The sequence below is a fragment of the Lissotriton vulgaris genome, chromosome 10 (assembly GCF_964263255.1).
Source record: "Lissotriton vulgaris chromosome 10, aLisVul1.2, whole genome shotgun sequence".
Classification (NCBI taxonomy): domain Eukaryota; kingdom Metazoa; phylum Chordata; class Amphibia; order Caudata; family Salamandridae; genus Lissotriton; species Lissotriton vulgaris.
In genome coordinates this window covers 650,445,273-650,463,307 of record NC_141698.1, presented here as the reverse complement: position 1 = coordinate 650,463,307, position 18,035 = coordinate 650,445,273, and the positions used below count along the sequence as shown (strand labels likewise).

The 18,035-nt window shown below is 44.6% G+C and overlaps 1 protein-coding gene across 4 annotated transcripts in view; it reads left to right on the top strand.

The window, feature by feature from the left end:
* Positions 1–761: 761 nt before the first annotated feature.
* Positions 762–18,035, top strand: part of CNPY1 (canopy FGF signaling regulator 1) — a 365,573-nt gene continuing 348,299 nt past the window's right edge. The window contains exon 1 of one of the 4 annotated variants that reach the window (XM_086941482.1): positions 762–850. Coding sequence is in view for 1 of the 4 variants with exons in the window: in XM_086941481.1 (XP_086797607.1) it covers positions 1,008–1,061 (54 nt within the window). In the remaining 3 variants the exon portion in view is untranslated. Of the gene's footprint in view, positions 1,062–18,035 lie in introns of all 4 variants that reach the window. The other 3 variants (XM_086941484.1, XM_086941483.1, XM_086941481.1) reach the window with 3 other exon arrangements.

The following is an 18,035-nucleotide window of genomic DNA, read 5'->3' as shown; positions in this document are numbered from 1 at the left end:
GAAAACAGCCAGTGTTTTAGATGATGTGCTGCTCTGCACACTACACAGCTTGGGGAACGTGACCAGGATTCAACAATAGAGCACACATTCATTTAGTAATGAAAGCTCACTACAAGTTGCAAGGACACAAGTAATGCTCAACAATATACAATATTCACATAAATAAAGGTGTTAAGCCTTCTTTGATTGACAACTTTTCAGTAGATCGAAAACTGTTCCATTTGGTCAAGAATCTTGTACACGCTGGTGCACTTGGAACCAACAATATACGGGCAATAATGTATTTTTCCTTACGGCGAAGAACTTGCTGTAAAACACATTTTTGAGGCTTTTTGCAATTTTCCACAACTTACACAGGCACGCACTACGTCACACATACAAAAAATACACATGCTCAAACACAAAAGGTGCATATTAAACAAGCAGGCAGACTGATACAGACAAACATCAAACACACATAATACACACACATTGCAACGCAGGCATTCATTATAACACATACGAAGCACACACATGCAGGGAGCTGCGTCTGAATTTGCCCCCTTAATGAAAACTTGTACTTTCCGAAAAATGAGGACGCTGGTCTGGGACGGAAATTGAGTAGCTGGGACCGAGAGCGGAGGATCGATGCTGCTCTTTTTTACCAGCTGCAGCACTTACCTAAGTATACGCTGTAATCGATGAAGGAAGTGGAGTTGGAAAAATAAAGAGACCGATGCCAATCCATCTGTCCCTTTAATGGCCATTGCACTCACGGCAGTCTTGGTTCTTGCCGCAAAACAATGACGTCACTTCCGGGTGTGCGTAGGCTTTTGCTGAAGGAATCCACCGGCTTCCGGTATATGAAAAGGTGAGAGAGCTGCTTTCCATTGAGGATCTGCGGTTCGAGTCCCAGCCAGCCGGCATACTGATGGTTTACAGTTGGTGATTTTGACATTGTATTCGAGGCAGCTGTGCTTTTTAAAAATGTATTTTAGTATTGTGATGGAGTGAATTCGGCAGTCACCATGACGACAAAGCTTGTTTTCCTTTGCAAGACCTATTCCTCGGGACATGAGCAGGTCTGTCCGCAGTTGTTTAAAGAGTCTAACAATAGGATTCCACTAAACTATGTGTTTATGGAATTACTCTATGTAGGAAGTGCAGCCTGGGGGTACAGAAAGTATCATATCACAGCAGGGCCTCCCGGCATTCCGCATTCATAAAAAGTTTGGGGGTTTGTAGGGCTTTTGGATTTTAGGGCGTACATGGTCATTTTAGGGTTGAGGGTGGGTTTGTGTTTTGGGGGGCCAGGTGTAATTTCAGGGTTTAGAGCATGTTTGGGTTTGGGGTGCGAGGGTTAATTTTAGGGTTTAGGGTGTGTTTGGGTTTTAGGGTACAAGGGTTAATATTAGGGTTTAGGGTTTGTTTGTGTTTGGTGTGCAAGGGTTAATTTGGGGGTTCAGGGTGTGTTTGGGTTTTTGGGTGCAAGGGTTGATTTGGGGGTTCAGGTTGTGTTTGGGTTTTGGGGTGCCAGGGTTAGTGTTCGGGTTTAGGGTGTGTTTGGGTTTTAGGGTACAAGGGTTAATATTAGGGTTTAGGGTGTGTTTGGGTTTGGTGTGCAAAGGTTAATTTGGGGGTTCAGGGTGTGTTTGGGTTTTGGGGTGCCAGGGTTAATTTTAGGGTTTCGGGTGTGTTTGGGTTTTGGGGTGCAAGGGTTAATATTGGGGTTCAGGGTGTGTTTGGGTTTTGGGGTGCAAGGGTTAATTTGGGGGTTCAGGGTGTGTTTGGGGTTTGGGGCTCCCAGCTGCAGGAGATCAGACGTTTATCTGCAATTCATTGTGCAATCATCCAACAGTTTGCATTTTTCTGGAAAACTGAAACCAAAGTGGTGGACGTGCTCTTTAAATAGACAAACAATTCCTGTTAAATCACCATACGCAAAAACATCTTATTGAAAATACAATAGAACCTTTGAAGTATTCAGATGCTTCTTTTCAAATCACCCCAAAGTCATCAGGAACAATGTCATCTTGTAAAGTTATCGAGAGTCATTTACAAGTCATCATCAGGAATAATGACACCTTCTGAAGTCAGCAGATACTAATTTTCAAGTCCTCCATAATGACACCTACTAGAGTCATCAGGTACTCCTTTTCAAGTAATCCTTTAATCATCACGAATAATGACACCTACTAAAGTCATCAGATACTCATTTTCAAGTCCTCCTCAAACCAGGCTGAGCTTCTGCAGCTTGCTGATGACTTCAAGAGCTTGATGATGTCTGATGACGTGTAACTGACTTCTAAGGTAGTTGGATGATCATCCAATGACTCTGGGGTGGCTTCTAAAGTAATCATGTTTGACCTGGGAGGCAGCCCTAGGTGAGGCCAGCTTTTTAATCTTTTCCCTGTTCACTTCTCAGTGTAGCTGGTGAAAGCCTGATGCAGAAAGCTTACACCTCTTTGTGCTCTTATGGGTGCTATAGGGTAGAGGCTACCTTGCTGTGAGGATCATTACCCACAAAGACTGTATTTGGAGAACGGCCTAGAGAGGACACTGAAAGACTCATCCTAATCTGTTTCTGAAAGTGCAGACAGTGGATCCTCATCTCGCTGCTTTGAGTATACGAAAATGGGACCCGCTGACAACCTGTTCCAGTTACAAGTTTCTATGACCAAGGAGGGAGTGTTCTGCAGAGTCCTCAGAAGACTGCTGTGCAACTAGGGCTGGTGTCTGCCTGATAGCCAACTTCCCAGTGGTGAGGGCACATTACCTAGTCTTGCTCTGATATAAGAAGCTGCTCATCTGACATGAGGTGCCTGGAAGCCATCCTGTCTGCTCCGAGGGTGAAAAAGAGCCTGCCAAACGTGCAGGAATAAGAGCCATACGCAGCAAAACCACAGTGTTGGTGTAGTTCGCTAGAGGAAGGAGGATAGAGGAGAGCGATCTGCGTGCCCCAGGGGTTGGCAGGCATCAGACTCTCCTTGTGGCTGCTCAATTCCCCAACACAAAGAGCATTGTGGCCGCGGCTAGACCTGTGCTGTGGTGACCCACAAAAATGCGACTTCAGTACATCTTGTGCCTCTGTGACCTTAGGAACTGTGACTCAGAGACTGGCTTGGCTACATTTCACTGCTTTACCACAACTTAGTGGCCTGAAGCTGGGTCAGAGTGAAAGCCCAGCACCCTGACACATGTAGAAGCGCCGCTGTGACCAAAACTGCCTTATGGAGCGTGCTTGACTCCAGGGTATGTAAATCTTTGACATGGAGGACCTCTAACTTTAGCTCCCGCATTCCCATTGTGCCGCAACCCTGCAGCAGCAGGAGTTGTGTCCGATCCGAACTGCCCACTATTTTTCAGAAGTGGGAGAGGATGTGTGTTACCACCGGTTGGCTACTGGGCTGAGTTATACCTTTCCTGAATACACACTTTTGTGAGAATTCAGAGACTATTTGTTAACTGTGATACACTTAGTGCATTGAGTGTACTGGGGTTCATCTGCTCCTGAGCCTTTATTTGTGTTACTATAAAAATTCCTATCAGGAGGCTAGACTAGTCTAAAACAGAGGGGGAGGAACCCATGGTGAGGAGAAAAAGATAGCGGATCTAAGCGCCTAGTTCACAAAATTGTGCCTGCTCATTATTACTTGTGTACTATTTTATTTTTGTGTGTAATAAAATACTTTTTTTTTTTAAGTAAAGCACTGGGTTGGACAATCTGTTATTGCGCTGCTGTGTGATTGTTGAGTTCAGAGCTGAAACACCCACATGCTGCTTCCCTTAGGAGCCTGACTACTCGCCATCACTACCACAACATCAGAGGCTTAACAATTCAATCCCTACAGTTGCGACCCAGTATCCCCTGCTTGCCATCTGTACCCTAAAACATGGTCTAATAGTCTAAATCTTCCATGCTTACCAGTGCTACCTTTTCTGTCTCTAGTACAGTAAAATATGTTCATAAAGGCTCTTATTAGCGGGTTTCTGAATTCCAATTTGCTGTAAGTTCTTTTAATGCCAAATTTTATGTGCAATGCACCAAATTCCCATGTTATTTCCCAAATGCTGTTGATGGGCAATAATTAGCCAACCCAATAAATACCAAATACCTCAGTAGAGGTTTTATCCGATGCAGTAAGTATTGCATCCAATAGTAACCAGCTTGTACTAGGGCCTTAGTGAGCTTTGGGTCAGCCATTTGCTCCTGGTTGGATGCCTTACCTTGTCTCTCATTTCCCTACATCTTCCTCAATTTGTTTTATTCCTCTTCCTTCTTTTTGAAACATCTGAAGCATTTCCTCACTATGTTTTAATTGGATGATTTGTGTCCTTGCACAGCTTGGATTCAGGGAACTTCTTTTTCTATTAGCACATGGCTGTGCATATATGTTCTTCCTTCGTCCCTTGTATGCACCCCCCCTAAAAAAAACTGTCCTTGCTCTCTCTGTGTTGCTCCACCAACCACAGTTATTCAATTTCTTTCCCTACACCAGTTTGTGTGGCATTAAAACATTTTTTTTAATTTCAACTCCCTGTTCCCATTGCTTTGCAGCATAGGATTTTAACTGCTCCACCATTAACCTCCACATTCTTTAAAAAAAATAAATGTAATCTTTTTTGGAGGGTGTGCCAGCTGCAATATGCTATAAGGCCACCAATTTCTCCCTTTTTTTTCTTTTTAAACAAATTAATAAAACATTTTTTTGTTATTTACGGCTCCAAGATTGGTGTCCGACGTCTTGGAAGGGTTAACTAAAAAAAATAAACAAGCATTAGCAAAGCTAGTGGGTCTCCACTTTGGATCGTTTAGCTTTACCAATTGTTTTCAGCCATGTTGCACAGCATTTCTAAAGACCAAAAAAATGCTTGTGACTTTGCTGCATATGTCATTCTTGGCGCGGGTGGAGGGAAGAGAAGCAACGGGTGCAAGAGTATTGTGCAGTGGGTGGAAAGAAGCACACAGGCAAACTGTGGAAAGTTGGCGTACGTGGTGGGGTGAAAAAGTAACAGATGAGACGAGTGCAGGTGGATGGAAGCAACTGGTGAGAGTAGTGTGTAGTGGGCGAGGGAGAAGCACACAGACGAGAAATTAATGGGGGAAGTATACGAGGGTGAGCGCAACAAGGAGAGGGGCATAGCGAGCATCATTGAGTCTGGAGCGCGAGAAGTACGATGGAGACAGCTGGAAAAAAATTGCATCTCATTGAGTATTTAATGAAAAGCCAATAATAAGTTATGGGCAAGCCCCATGCCCTGTATGTTCTTGCTAAGCCCACAATATGTCTTGCAAGAGACAGCACAAGTGCTGTCTAGCAGGCGAGACCTAAAAATGGCTGCCAGGTAATGAGACCAATGCGAGATGCGGCCAATAACGCCATGAAGCATACATATTCATGCATGCATGTGTATATGTTATTGCCCTTGTGTTCTCTTTTTTTGCTGGTACAAAACAGCCTTGGCAGAAGCCAAAGGGAACAAGCATTTACAATGCAATGGTCTCGTCTTTGTTAAAGTTAGAGCTATTGGCATTGCTCATGACATTATTTTTGTTTTTAAAACATATAAATAAATGGCATTGTTATTTACAATGCCAATAGCTTAATCTCTCGCAAATGCGAGACCTATTGCATTTTCTCCCACACACACACACAGAGCCACATGCACCCCCCCCCACACACACAGAGCCACACGCACCCACACAAACATACACAGAGCCACACCCACACACACAGAGCCACAGCCACACAGAGCCACAGCCACACACACAGAGCCACAGCCACACACACACAGAGCCACACACACAAACAGAGACACGCACACACACACACACAGAGCCACACACACACAGAGAGCCACACACACACACACACAGTCACACACACACACACACACACACAGAGCCAGCCTCACACACACACAGAGAGCCAACCACACACACAGAGAGCCAGCCACACACACTCACAGAGCCAGCCACACACACACACAGAGCCAGCCACACACACAGAGAGCCAGCCACACACACACAGAGAGCCAGCCACACACACACAGAGAGCCAGCCACACACACACACAGAGAGCCAGCCACACACACACACAGAGCCAGCCACACACACACACAGAGCCAGCCACACACACACACAGAGCCAGCCACACACAGCCAGCCATACACACACAGCCAGCCACACACACACACACAGAGCCAGCCACACACACACACACAGAGCCAGCCACACACACACACACAGAGCCAGCCACACACACACACACAGAGCCAGCCACACACACACACACAGAGCCAGCCACACACACAGAGCCAGCCACACACACAGAGCCACACACACACAGAGGCACACAGAGACACACACAGAGCCCAACACACACACACACAGAGCCACACACAGAGAGCCACACACACACAGCCACAAACACACACAGAGAGCCCCCCCCACACACACACAGAGCCACACACACACACACACTCACCCCGGGGAGTCTCCTTATTTATAAATGGGTTATTCGAGGCCCCCACCAACGCCCAGAGCTTCCCTCAGTGTAGGTCAGCCACACGCCCATCTCTGCCCAGTAACGCCCCAGGGAACAGAGGCAAGAAAAAAAACAAGTTCTAACTTTCAGTGGCTCGACAACCTTTAAAGTGGATCACGTAATATCAGTGCTTTATATAGGGAAGTACTGTCTGGTACGCAGCACATGCACTACTTTAATTTGAAAGGAAGAATATCTTATCAGTATTGAAGAAATACTTTTAATGGGGGAGTATCAGCACTTCTCAGAGGCAAGCAGGTACTCTTTAGTAGTAAGTACCCGCACTTTTCAATCTCCATTTAAAGCACTGCTAATATGACAGCAGTGTTTACTTCTGAATAGTGTGTGGCGCATGGACCTCGCTTGACTGGGGTTCTGCCGCAAGGGTAGGTTTCTCCACCAAAGTAGGGACAGGTTCTAGTGTCTGAGCGTTTTCCTGAGCGGGCTCTCTGGCGAGCAGCAAAACCTCCCTGTGCCATTATTGCTAAAGATGAACTCCTAATTCTCGACCTGTGCTGACTCTGTACCACCGAGATGTGTTGACGTGACAGTATCTGTCCAGGGCACGAGAATCCCGGTCTATGCATCAGGGCAGCAGCTCTGAGGATCTTCATGTCGGTGTTGGTTCAAGTGCCGTCGCTGAGAGGCAGGTGGGATACGCCAGGGTCAGCAGGCTGTGAATGTCATGCTCTGGCTTCTATGACTTCCTGTAACAGAGGTACTGGCGAATGTTCTACACTACGTGATGACGACATAAAGCTAACGCATGCTTACAGTGTGTCGTATGCAGCTTGCTCTCACAGAGAACTAGAGCGCTGACTGACTGATACAACAACGTGCAACATTAGGCGCCACGCTTTTCAGCAAAACACACGCAAAGTCCTTTGTAGTTTGGTTAATGCAATATTTTTTTTTCTTGTAAGGAAGCATATTCGGTTATTACTGAGAAAATATGTGCTGGTCAAAGTGGCTCAGGTGGGTTGACGCGAAAAATATTTGTTATGCTTTTACCGATTCACAATACATATTTTAATTAAGTCTATAAAACAATTGAAACTCTAAAGTTCTTTTCAGCTTCTTTTACATAGTAAACACAAACAGAAGGCAACAATCTTTCTAGGTTTACGACCCTTGGTACTGGAGTCATAAGTTAGATGTTTGATACGGGAGGTCCCTTGGTACCGGAGTAATGAGTTAGATGTTGGCGGTGACTCGGCGCTGTGGGCTTGGGTTGGTGTTTGATACAGGAGGTCCCTTGGTACTGGAGACATGAGTTAGATGTTGGCGGTGACTCGGCGCTGTGGGCTTGGGTTGGTGTTTGATACGGGAAGTCCCTTGGTACTGGAGACATGTTAGATGTTGGCGGAGACTCAGCGCTGTGGGCTTGGGTTGGTGTTTGATACGGGAGGTCCCTTGGTACTGGAGTCATAAGTTAGATGTTGGTGGTGACTCAGCGCTGTGGGCTTGTGTTCATGTTTGACGTGTGGGAAAGTTCCTCAGTACCACAGCCAGGAGTTGGTTCCTCAGTATTATAACCTGTGCAGCCGCTGCTCATTTCTCAAGGACGTGGAGTTGTGTGAAGGAGGAATGCAGTGGGGAAGACCATCAGTGACTGCACTACAATGTGCACTCTGCCCTCCTAAATGCCTGCACACCCACCTGTCTAAGCACAGGAATGTAATTAGTTTGGCTTTGCTCTTCTTGATCAGCTAAGGGGGGCGCGGGGTGAGTAAGGGAGCTCATGAAAGGCCCACCTCCTAGCTTGCTGAAGAAAGCCCTGTGATCCTTGGTGTCTTACAAGCTGGGACTTGACCCGGCCGCTCTCTGAGAAGCAGAAAAGCCACTTTCTTCGGAAGTGATCCTGCCCGCTGATAATGCCTGGTCTTAAGGTACATTAACGTTAATAAAACTCTGCAGGGGAAGTGGCCTGCTTTTATTTCTGTATTTTTTCTTCCTGTCGGCAGCAGCAAGTCGAAACAAAGTACAGTTCCCCCGTCGCACCTCAATAGTAGGTTTCCCACTGCAAAAGCTTATCACAATGTGAAAGATGATATCCCGTGATTATGCTTAAGCCCTGTCTTGTGTGGCAAGCAATGCACCCCAATCGGGGCCTGTCCTGTGCTTTCATTATTTGCACTCATGTTTTCTTGTATTGGGGGGGGGGAGGGGTTACGAACCTGTCTGGCCAGACCACCAGGTCCTAGGAGACCAAGAAAGCAGAGCACTCTAGCGCCGGTTACCTTGGAAACTGCGGGGCAGGCGAGGCTTTCAGGCGGTCTCATTCCTGGTCGGCCTTTCTTTCGGGAAGCTCCCCGGCGTCGGGCAGCAGCCCCGCTTCCTGGATGAGCGAGGGAGAGCCCTCAGAGGCTGGGACCAATCCCAGTGCGGCCCCAAGATGACTTGGTGGGAGTCCCTGCAGGCGGGAGCCAATCCCAGCGTGGCAGGCCGATGACGCTGCCGGAATACCTGGGAGCAGGAACCAACCACAGCGCTGCACACCGATGACGGTGTAGGAATCCGGGCCAACAGCTGTGATGTTTCTCGGCTCTTGTCTCCTTCGCGAACCTGGCCCGTTGCGGTGAAATCAGCCAATACTTCTTGCCAAATGGAGGCCCGGGTCAGGGGTTTGCTGTTCCTTGTAGAGGACGGCTTTAGCGAGACGGGCAGCAGGAGTCTGTAAGCCCCCTCCTTTTCAGACTGGGGGGCGTGTTTTTTGTTGAGTGACTGAAGACGTCACGGAGAGAAAGGACAGCAAACAATACACCCTCAATCCGAAACGGACGGGGCTTAAAGTGAAGGACAAAGTTCTTCTCCAATGGCTGGCCGCCGTTTAGGAAGCCAGCCAATGAAGAAGAGCTAGCTCGTTTACCTCCCTTGTTGCGTGCTTATCTAGGTTCCTGATCGATACTGTAACCTTATGCCCCTATTCGGCTATAAATCCATTTATTCCCTATATTGGCATAACCGTTCAAGTGCGATTTTCTGAAAAGTCATCTCTGGCCTCACACGAACAGAGCCACATTCCAGCATGACTCTCTGCTACTTCCTTTGCGACCAATTAGTGCAATGACAGAGCAGCAGTCACTATCTGATATTCCTAGATAACACTCCGAGTTCTTCAACAAGATAAAAACTTAGCAAACCTGGAAATCCCCGCTTGCTATGTTTTGATTAGTAATGGAACTCTAATGAGCAACTGATAACTGTCACTTCCTAGTGACATCTTTAATTGACGTCTTATGTCCAGCAAACTTGCGTCAAACCCGGCACCTGTCAGGTATAAATATTACCAACGTTGCCTTAAGCAGGGAGCGAACATGTTGCTGATGCCAGCTGCCTGCATGACCCTGTGTTGGTAAAAGCTAGCACTCTGTCGCTGCAGCCTGCTATCCTGTGGTGGTGAAGCTGCTGATTACCATTATCGCCGCTACAGCGCGACCTATGGTGCAGTACGCTTGAGGAGCCGTGCAGCCGTCCTCTGCGAAGACATCCAGCCCAGCTGCCCGCGGACGCTGTCACCCCTCCTTCCTCGACGCGCTGAGAGAAGCCGCTGCCTTTCTCGTGCAGAGAAATCCAGTCCCGGCGCTTCCGGTTTACCCTCGCGGGTGACTGGGATATCGAGAGAGACCCCTGAAGGAGATACCAATCCTCCATCATTCTATTCAGAGGTATGGTGTTGACTAAACCCTTAGACGAGAATTCTTGAAACAAACCTTGGCAAAACCAACTTAACTTAAAGCTACTTACTTACTCCCCTTTCACGTGTTAGGCTTAGGTCAGGCACACTGGGGTAGGCTTAGTTAGAAGCACCAGTTGAGTATGTTAGCCTAATGTATATATGACTGTATATATGTTTTATTACTTTTAAACCATTGTATGGCTAAGAAACCATATCAATGCTTTTACAGTTCTATTTCGCAATACTTATCTTACTGTACGTACTTTTTATAATAACAGTTATTGCAATTGTGGCAATACATTTCTCTTGTACGAGAAGAAAGACTGTTCAATAAATGTTAACCCTTTATTGATAAACGCCCGTCTCTCTATTCTCTACATACTGTGAAAGCAAACTGCACTAGACTGACTGAGTGAAATCTGTGTCTATTGTTTCACACGACCCTAGAGATCGACTCTTGATCTGAGGAGCAAAGTTGTCATGTTGCACGGTTGTTGGAAAACTGAATCCCTTCTTGTCTGTGCCAAGGAAGCTGATCACTTCCTATGCAGAGAAGAAAGTTTCCAGTGACCTCTGAGCTAGTTGGTAACACAACCCAATTAAGTTTAGCATAGTCAGTGGAGGCCTGGAATATAAGCAGTTCCACGTCGATACTACTGTTTATGTTATTCCAATGCGCAGGGCCTAGTGGGAAACTAGGAACTACACTACATGGCGCCCAACGTTTGGTAAGGCGATAAACTAACGCAAGACTTGTAGAGTAACTCAGTCGTGCATATTTCACACCCCTTTCTCCCGTAAATACTCCAATAGACGTCTGGAGTGGGTGAAAGGTTAAAATCCGCCCGACCTTAGTAGGAAGAGATTCCTATGTAAAGCTCTGGTTTATTCAACGTTGAAGGATACAGTGTTCCAAAATATTGTGCATCTAATCTTTGTCTCCTTGGAGACCTACTCTGCAAACTTCGCATTTTTACAATGCCAGAAAACGGAACCTCTGGGGCCGCAGCAGATGCGACTCAGCAAGGTCCCGAATACACAGACCCGGGTGCTATTATCATCCCGGTCCAGTTAAGAAGATCTATAACTTTAAAACTTATAGAACACGGACTGACACCTCAAGGTGGTACAGTAATTTTCGTGATAGAGGCTCACGAGTATCGGCAGACAGAGGTATTCTATTCATGGATAAACTTTCCAGCGGTAAACGCTATAACACAAGAGTTTCACTATTACAAAATAGAGGAACCTCCGGATGAGTACGCTCCTTTCGAGGAGGTTGAAATTCCACTTAAATTTCAAGAGCACCTGCTCTGGTTTAATGGCGCCCTAAAACACAATGATCACATTACCAGGCTCGGTCCACTAGGTAGACCAGGAGCCACGTGGCCGGTTCTAGCCAGCTACACACCACATCCTGACATTGCAAGAATGTCTAGAGAAGAGCTGTTAGCACAGCTAAACACATTAATAAAAATACATAGGCAATTAGTCCAATATGTAATACGGACTGCAACAGTCCAGCCAGCTGTTAATACACCACAGCTGACCCCTCATCAGGGGAACACAAATAAAATTACACCACAGAACATACAGTCATGTCTTGGTAAAACACCCGTAAAACGGGAACAAATTCCTTTCTGGTTAGCCCAGAAAATCACTCAAATAGAGGCAGTATTTCCTGATACTACCCCTATTGAGAAACACAGAATCTTGACCATCTGCCTTCCTATGGGAATCGCACCACACGTGGAGGACTGTGACACTTGGGGTACAGTCTTTGCTTCCATTTACACAAAAACACACGGTGTTCCGTCTATGGCGGTAATACCAGAAGTGCTAAAACAGATTCAAAATGAATTCGGTCCAGAGCCCGCTTTAAATCTAGGTATGAAATTACTGAAAGACTTCAAGCAGGTCACGGCTATATTATTAGCCAACATAAAGGGAGAAGCAGCATCTGTGGCGATTCGCCAGAAGTTGAGGGAAACAGATATAAAAGATCCTGTTGAGCTAGCAAAAATCATAGAAAAATGCTATGAAGAATTAGGTAGAGACAGCTTGGGCGGAAAACCAGTTAAGCCCCAACTGCTCGAAAATCCTGAAAAATTATTTATTAAAAATAATTCAAATACTCCTAAAAAGAGCTGGGATGGAAATAAACAATCCAGTCCCAAGGAAAAAGTTTTCCAGTCCAGAGGAAGGTCTCCTCGACGGAGGGAGAGAACTCCGACTCGAGAACGCCAGTCTCCCCAACGGGAGCCCTCTGAGAAAAGATATAACCTTAGAAATAGGGATAATATAAAAAAACCTGATAGATATCAAAGTATTGATACACGTCCCTCTCGATCTTTTCCACAGAATTCGGAAAGAAGAGGACGGTCAGACCCAGGAGAGCACACCAAGTCCAAAGACAAGGAACCTGCTCAGAGTAAAAAATCTCAATTTCAGAAAAAGAAGGTAGCCAGTATTAGAGTAATCAACAATGCCGAGAATACTGAGGACACAGTTGAAAAACGGGGAGTGGGCATTGACAATGTTGGACAGTGCAGCAGAAATCAGTATAGCACGCAAGATCTTGATGAGTCATCTGGAGACAGTGGACACGAATGAATACATTCAGGTTGAAACTGCCGACGCCAGACTTAGCGAGCCCCATAAAATATACGAAATAACATTGCGTATGGAGGGTGATAAGACTAGGAAAATTAAGGGTCTATTTTGGGATAAGCTCTCAAAAGGCTATGATATTCTGTTAGCTGAAAAAGATTGGCCCCCGGAGTTTGTCAGGGAGTGCCCTCGTGGCGAAGAAGTGATTATTTGCCTTCTCGAATCACATACCGATTCATAAAAAATACACATATGCAAGGAAATGGGCAGTAGCCCAGGCACCTGCATTGTATAAAAATCATGTAGGATGGGATGAGGATTCTCCGCCTCACAAAATCCAACTAAAAAGTGAACCAACTGCCCAACGGCAGTATCCCATAAAGCAAGAAGCTAAAAAACAGGTCAGGGAGATCTTAGATCAACTTGAGTACCAGGGGGTGATTGAAACATGCACCTCTCAAATGAACAATCCTTTGTTTCCTGTCTCCAAGCCAGACAATTCATATCGTCTAGTTTTGGACTACAGACATCTTAATACATGTTGCAAAACTTTTGCAGTACAAAACTCGCATAGTGCAGCCCTAATGAATAATATAGTTAGGAAAAAATATAAAACGACATTAGACATTTCTAATGGTTTCTTTTGTCAAAACATTGCACCTGAAAGCAGATACTTGACCGCTTTCTCCGCATTTGGGTCACAGAAAAAATTCTGTCGACTCCCACAGGGGTTCAAGAACAGCCCAGGACTATTCTCAGCTAGGGTAACAGAGTTACTACAAATCTATGATGATGAAGCATTATCTTACGTAGATGATATTTATCTCACAGACGACGACTTGGATACTCACTTGAAAAGAGTGAACACCATTATACTTGGGTTCGCAGCAGAGGGTTACAAATTCAACTTTAAAAAGTCCCGAATTGCCCATCTGACAGTACTATTTTTAGGGTACGAATTATCAAGTGAAGGGAAAAGCCTAGCGGACAACTTCTTAGAGAAGTGCGCTGTACTCCAAGCTCCAAAAACGCTGAAGAATTTACAATCAATACTAGGTTTTCTGAATTTCGGAAGAACTTACATACTAAATTACGCAGAAAGGGTTAAACCTCTCTACGAACTAATAAAACCTGATTTAAAACAAATCAATTGGACTCAAAAACACACAGAAATTTTGAGATCACTGCAAACAGACATGTTAGCAAAAACAAAATTAGATACACGTGACAACACACGTGATCTTGTAATCCGAGTCATCCCAGGAAGATGCAGATTCACGTACCTAACCTCTAATGAGGGAGAAAAGGTACCAATTTCAATTAAATCTCACTTGTACACACAAGCAGAAAAAGCATTCAGTCGCACAGAAAGAACTGTGAACGCAGTGCAAATCGCATTAGCAAATGAAAGAGAACTAGCACACGGCAAACGGATTAATATCCTTACAGCGGAATCCGCCTTCGAGGCGCTATTCAGCCCAGTAAACCTGCCTACAGTGTCACTGGATCCGAAATGGATACAGTACATAGATTCTCTTGGAGTGGAAGACGTGAAATACTATTTCGCCCCGCAATACAAAGAACTGAATGATTTGGAATATGAAGAAGAATATCCTCTGCCAATCGAAATCCTGCCTCTCCCACAATACGCATGTATAATCTATACAGATAGCTTTGTACAGCATTTCAACGTAGAGAGAAAATCCTACGATGCAGCATGTGCGATCATTAAAGGTCGTTGGCTGTGCGGTAAATTCAGACCGAAAGTAACAAAAACTGAATGTGTAAGAAACTGTTCGGTTCAGAGAACTGAAATCAGATCTTTAAAGATGGCGCTCGAAAATGCAGAACGCGAATTCCCCACACTTATAGTGTGCGATTCTCATTTTTGCGTCAATTCTTACAACAATAAACTGCAGAGTTGGATCGAAAAAGACTACAAAGATGACACAGGTGCCACAATAAAGCATAAATTGCTCTGGAACGAGGTAGCTCTTTTAAGTAAAGAACTACAAAAGACTCACGTGATTCACGCACAGAGTCTTCAGCGTGATGGCGTTCACGTTGCAGGGAATTCATTGGCTAATACAGCCACAGCGGAAGCAACTAAACCGGCTTCCGTAGCCACAAAAAAGCGTACAGATAAGTACATAGACGGGGAAACCATGCTGGCAGTAAAAACGACCGTAAAAGGCGACTGTGCAGCACTACCCGTAAACTATCCACTCAATTATGCATACATAATCGATGCAAACTCCGTTCCTTTTGCTCGAATCCCTGGAGTGGGGGACAGAGTAATTCCAAACAGGAGCAGGAGGGGCTTCCTATTACTGGAAGCACACATGGGGTTGGGTCTGAAACACCAAACAATCAAAGCCTCTCTGAAAGAATTACAATCAGAGTACTGGTGGCCAGGAATGAGTATAGATATTCAATGTTTTGCTCAAAATTGTGAAGACTGCAACAGAGATCGCAGTAATGAACAGGCCAGTGTAGTTTCAGGATCCCTTCTAGACAGCATAAGGCGGTCTATCTGCGCAATCAAAGAAGAGAAGCGCGTATCAGTGTACACCATTAAGACGAAAAGCACTTAAAAAATGAGGTCCCCAGCGCTCGGCTGACGCTAGAACGGTTATAAAAGATTTGCAAGTCAATATCGGTACATACGCAATTACCACATTCCATTCTGACCAGGGTCCTGCTTTCAGCTCTCGAGCCTATAAGGAGGCCATGGCTAGCATGGGAATTGGGTTGCGGTATTCTTGTCCATCGCACAAGTGTGGTAGAAAGAAAAAGCCGGGATATAAAGCAATCTATAACAGCGAAGGTATTAGGTTCAGGCGCTGGGTGGGTCAAACATTTAATAAGTGTCCAGACTAGTCTTAACAACATGCCAAGAAATTCTCTAAAAGGTTTCAACCCATACGAACTATTGTTCGGAATTAGAATGAACGTTCAGGACCTCGATAGTCAGATGTCAGTGGTACAAGAAGAAAAAACGCAGTTTGATGTAAAAGACCGTTTGGCTGTTTTACAGGAACTGAATGAAACAAGAAAATCATTAAGCAACATAAAGTTAAAGCAACAGCCAAGTACCACTGACGAGGCACCACCCGCAGCAGCCCCAGCAAGGCCTGTCTGGATTCCAAAGATTGGGGATCTAGTCAGAGAAAAGATCGCGGTTAAGAAGGAATTTGGGCCTTCTTACAGAAAAGCAGTACCTGTCTTGGCAGTCACCGGAACAAGATCAGTTGTGCTACCGCCCCTTGCTGGTAAAAAGGAGAACAGAGTCGTGTCTATCGATCTGGTAAAACCACAAGCATGTGGCCTATAATCAACAGTAGGCCCAGTGGACTCCCAAGAAACAACAGAATACCCAAACTTGCAACAATCCAAGAGGTTCAAACTGAAAGACTAATCACATTCGATCAGCCTGCAGTGCACAATGGAGGACTATGCAATACAGCCATGGAACTCGTGCCTCTTGAAACACAGATTGAAACAGTTCGTCAAGAAACAACACCAGTCTACACTAATGTGGCATCAGAAAGTGCTACCGAGAGACAGATTGAAAGAACAATCCCATCAATTGACAGAACTGCCTCTGGTTATTTCATCAACTTCGACAACTTCTCTGAAGATTTAAACGACCCCGAAGTGATGCCAGAAACAAAAAAGTCTTTTAAAGAAAAAGCAACGGAACTCTTTCATCAACTGAAGGAAATCTACCTAATTTCCCCTTGGCTAGAGTTCTGGTTCGGTATAGGTGTATTTTTCCTCCTGCTTTGGCTCATCATGGTACTGTGTTTGGGAAAATTCATTGAAGGAAAATATATTACAATGGACACAGCAAGTCAGAACATCAACCTAGTCCTGAAACCACACAGATCATCCCACGTGAAGAAAAGAGAACTGTCTACAGTAAATGTCACAGCAATTCCAATACCTGGTGGGGTAGTATGGGAGAAAACAGACTATGAGATCTATGGTCCGGTCGAAATCCTGAAGTATCCTCATCAACTAAAGGTTTCCTTAAGTGACTTTGTGACACCAAGTACATTCTCTGATGATTGGGACTTTAACAGTATTAATGACATGATGTCTGATTTAGTAATGTCAGCTAGATTCACAGATCATGATTATTTACAAGGTTCATCTAGTTATGAGCAGTTATTCTGTTACACCCACTATGGGGATCATTACTTGCATAAATCTGCACAGCCTAGAAATGTTTTTATGTATAATCAATGGGAACATTGTTCTACACCACCTAAAAGCAGTTCTAAAGCATTTTTTGAGAAATTCAAATATTTTTCAGGGTTTAACACCAGTGATGCAGAAACGTTTTATTATAAACTGTTAGATAAAACAGGAATGAAAACAATGCTGACAAATTCTAAATTGATATATTCAGAAGCATTTTATGATAAAATGATGACATTTGTTTTTGATTATTGGAAAAATAATATTGAAACAAAAACAATTTGGGGTACAAAAGATTGGCAGGTGCAAGGCATAGAAGCACTATTTAGAACCTGCATGATACCAGAACAAATGTTATTTTTAAATGACACTGTACACCAAACATCTTGTCTTGGCCTAGCTAAGAACAAAGACCTTAAAACACCGTCTATACCAAAGCCAATACCTGAAAATGCAACAGCTGATATTGAGTTAGACGTGTCACACATTTTAAATTTCAACAGAACACATCCTGATTGGAAAAAGTGGTTAATCTGGCCTACAGACACAAATAGCTGTCAAGATAGATTCCTGAATAAAACACAGGGTTTAAAAATGACCAGATTAGACTCAAGATATTCCCAGAGACAACATCCAGGGATTATAACAACATACAGTGTAGGGAAACTCTGCCTAGAATGGCTAACTACATCCACACTGGCTGAAATTAAGCAACACTTGTCTTTATTAAAAGATGGTGCTGATTTGCGCGACTTCATTCTTGGACCACGCAAACAGCGTCAAAAGCGTTTCATAGCGACCAGTATCTATGCTGCTTACAACGAGGCTTGGAAAGTAAAGCAAATTGAAACTGCTGAAAAAATACGAGAAATTGATCGTATTAATTTGGAGAAATCACTTTCTGTAGTAGACAATGGGTTAATGACTCTGTCTTCCAGAATATATTCTTTGGACAATATTGTATCCTCTGCCTTTGATGTGATAGACAGAGATTTGCTTATGTTACAACATGGCCA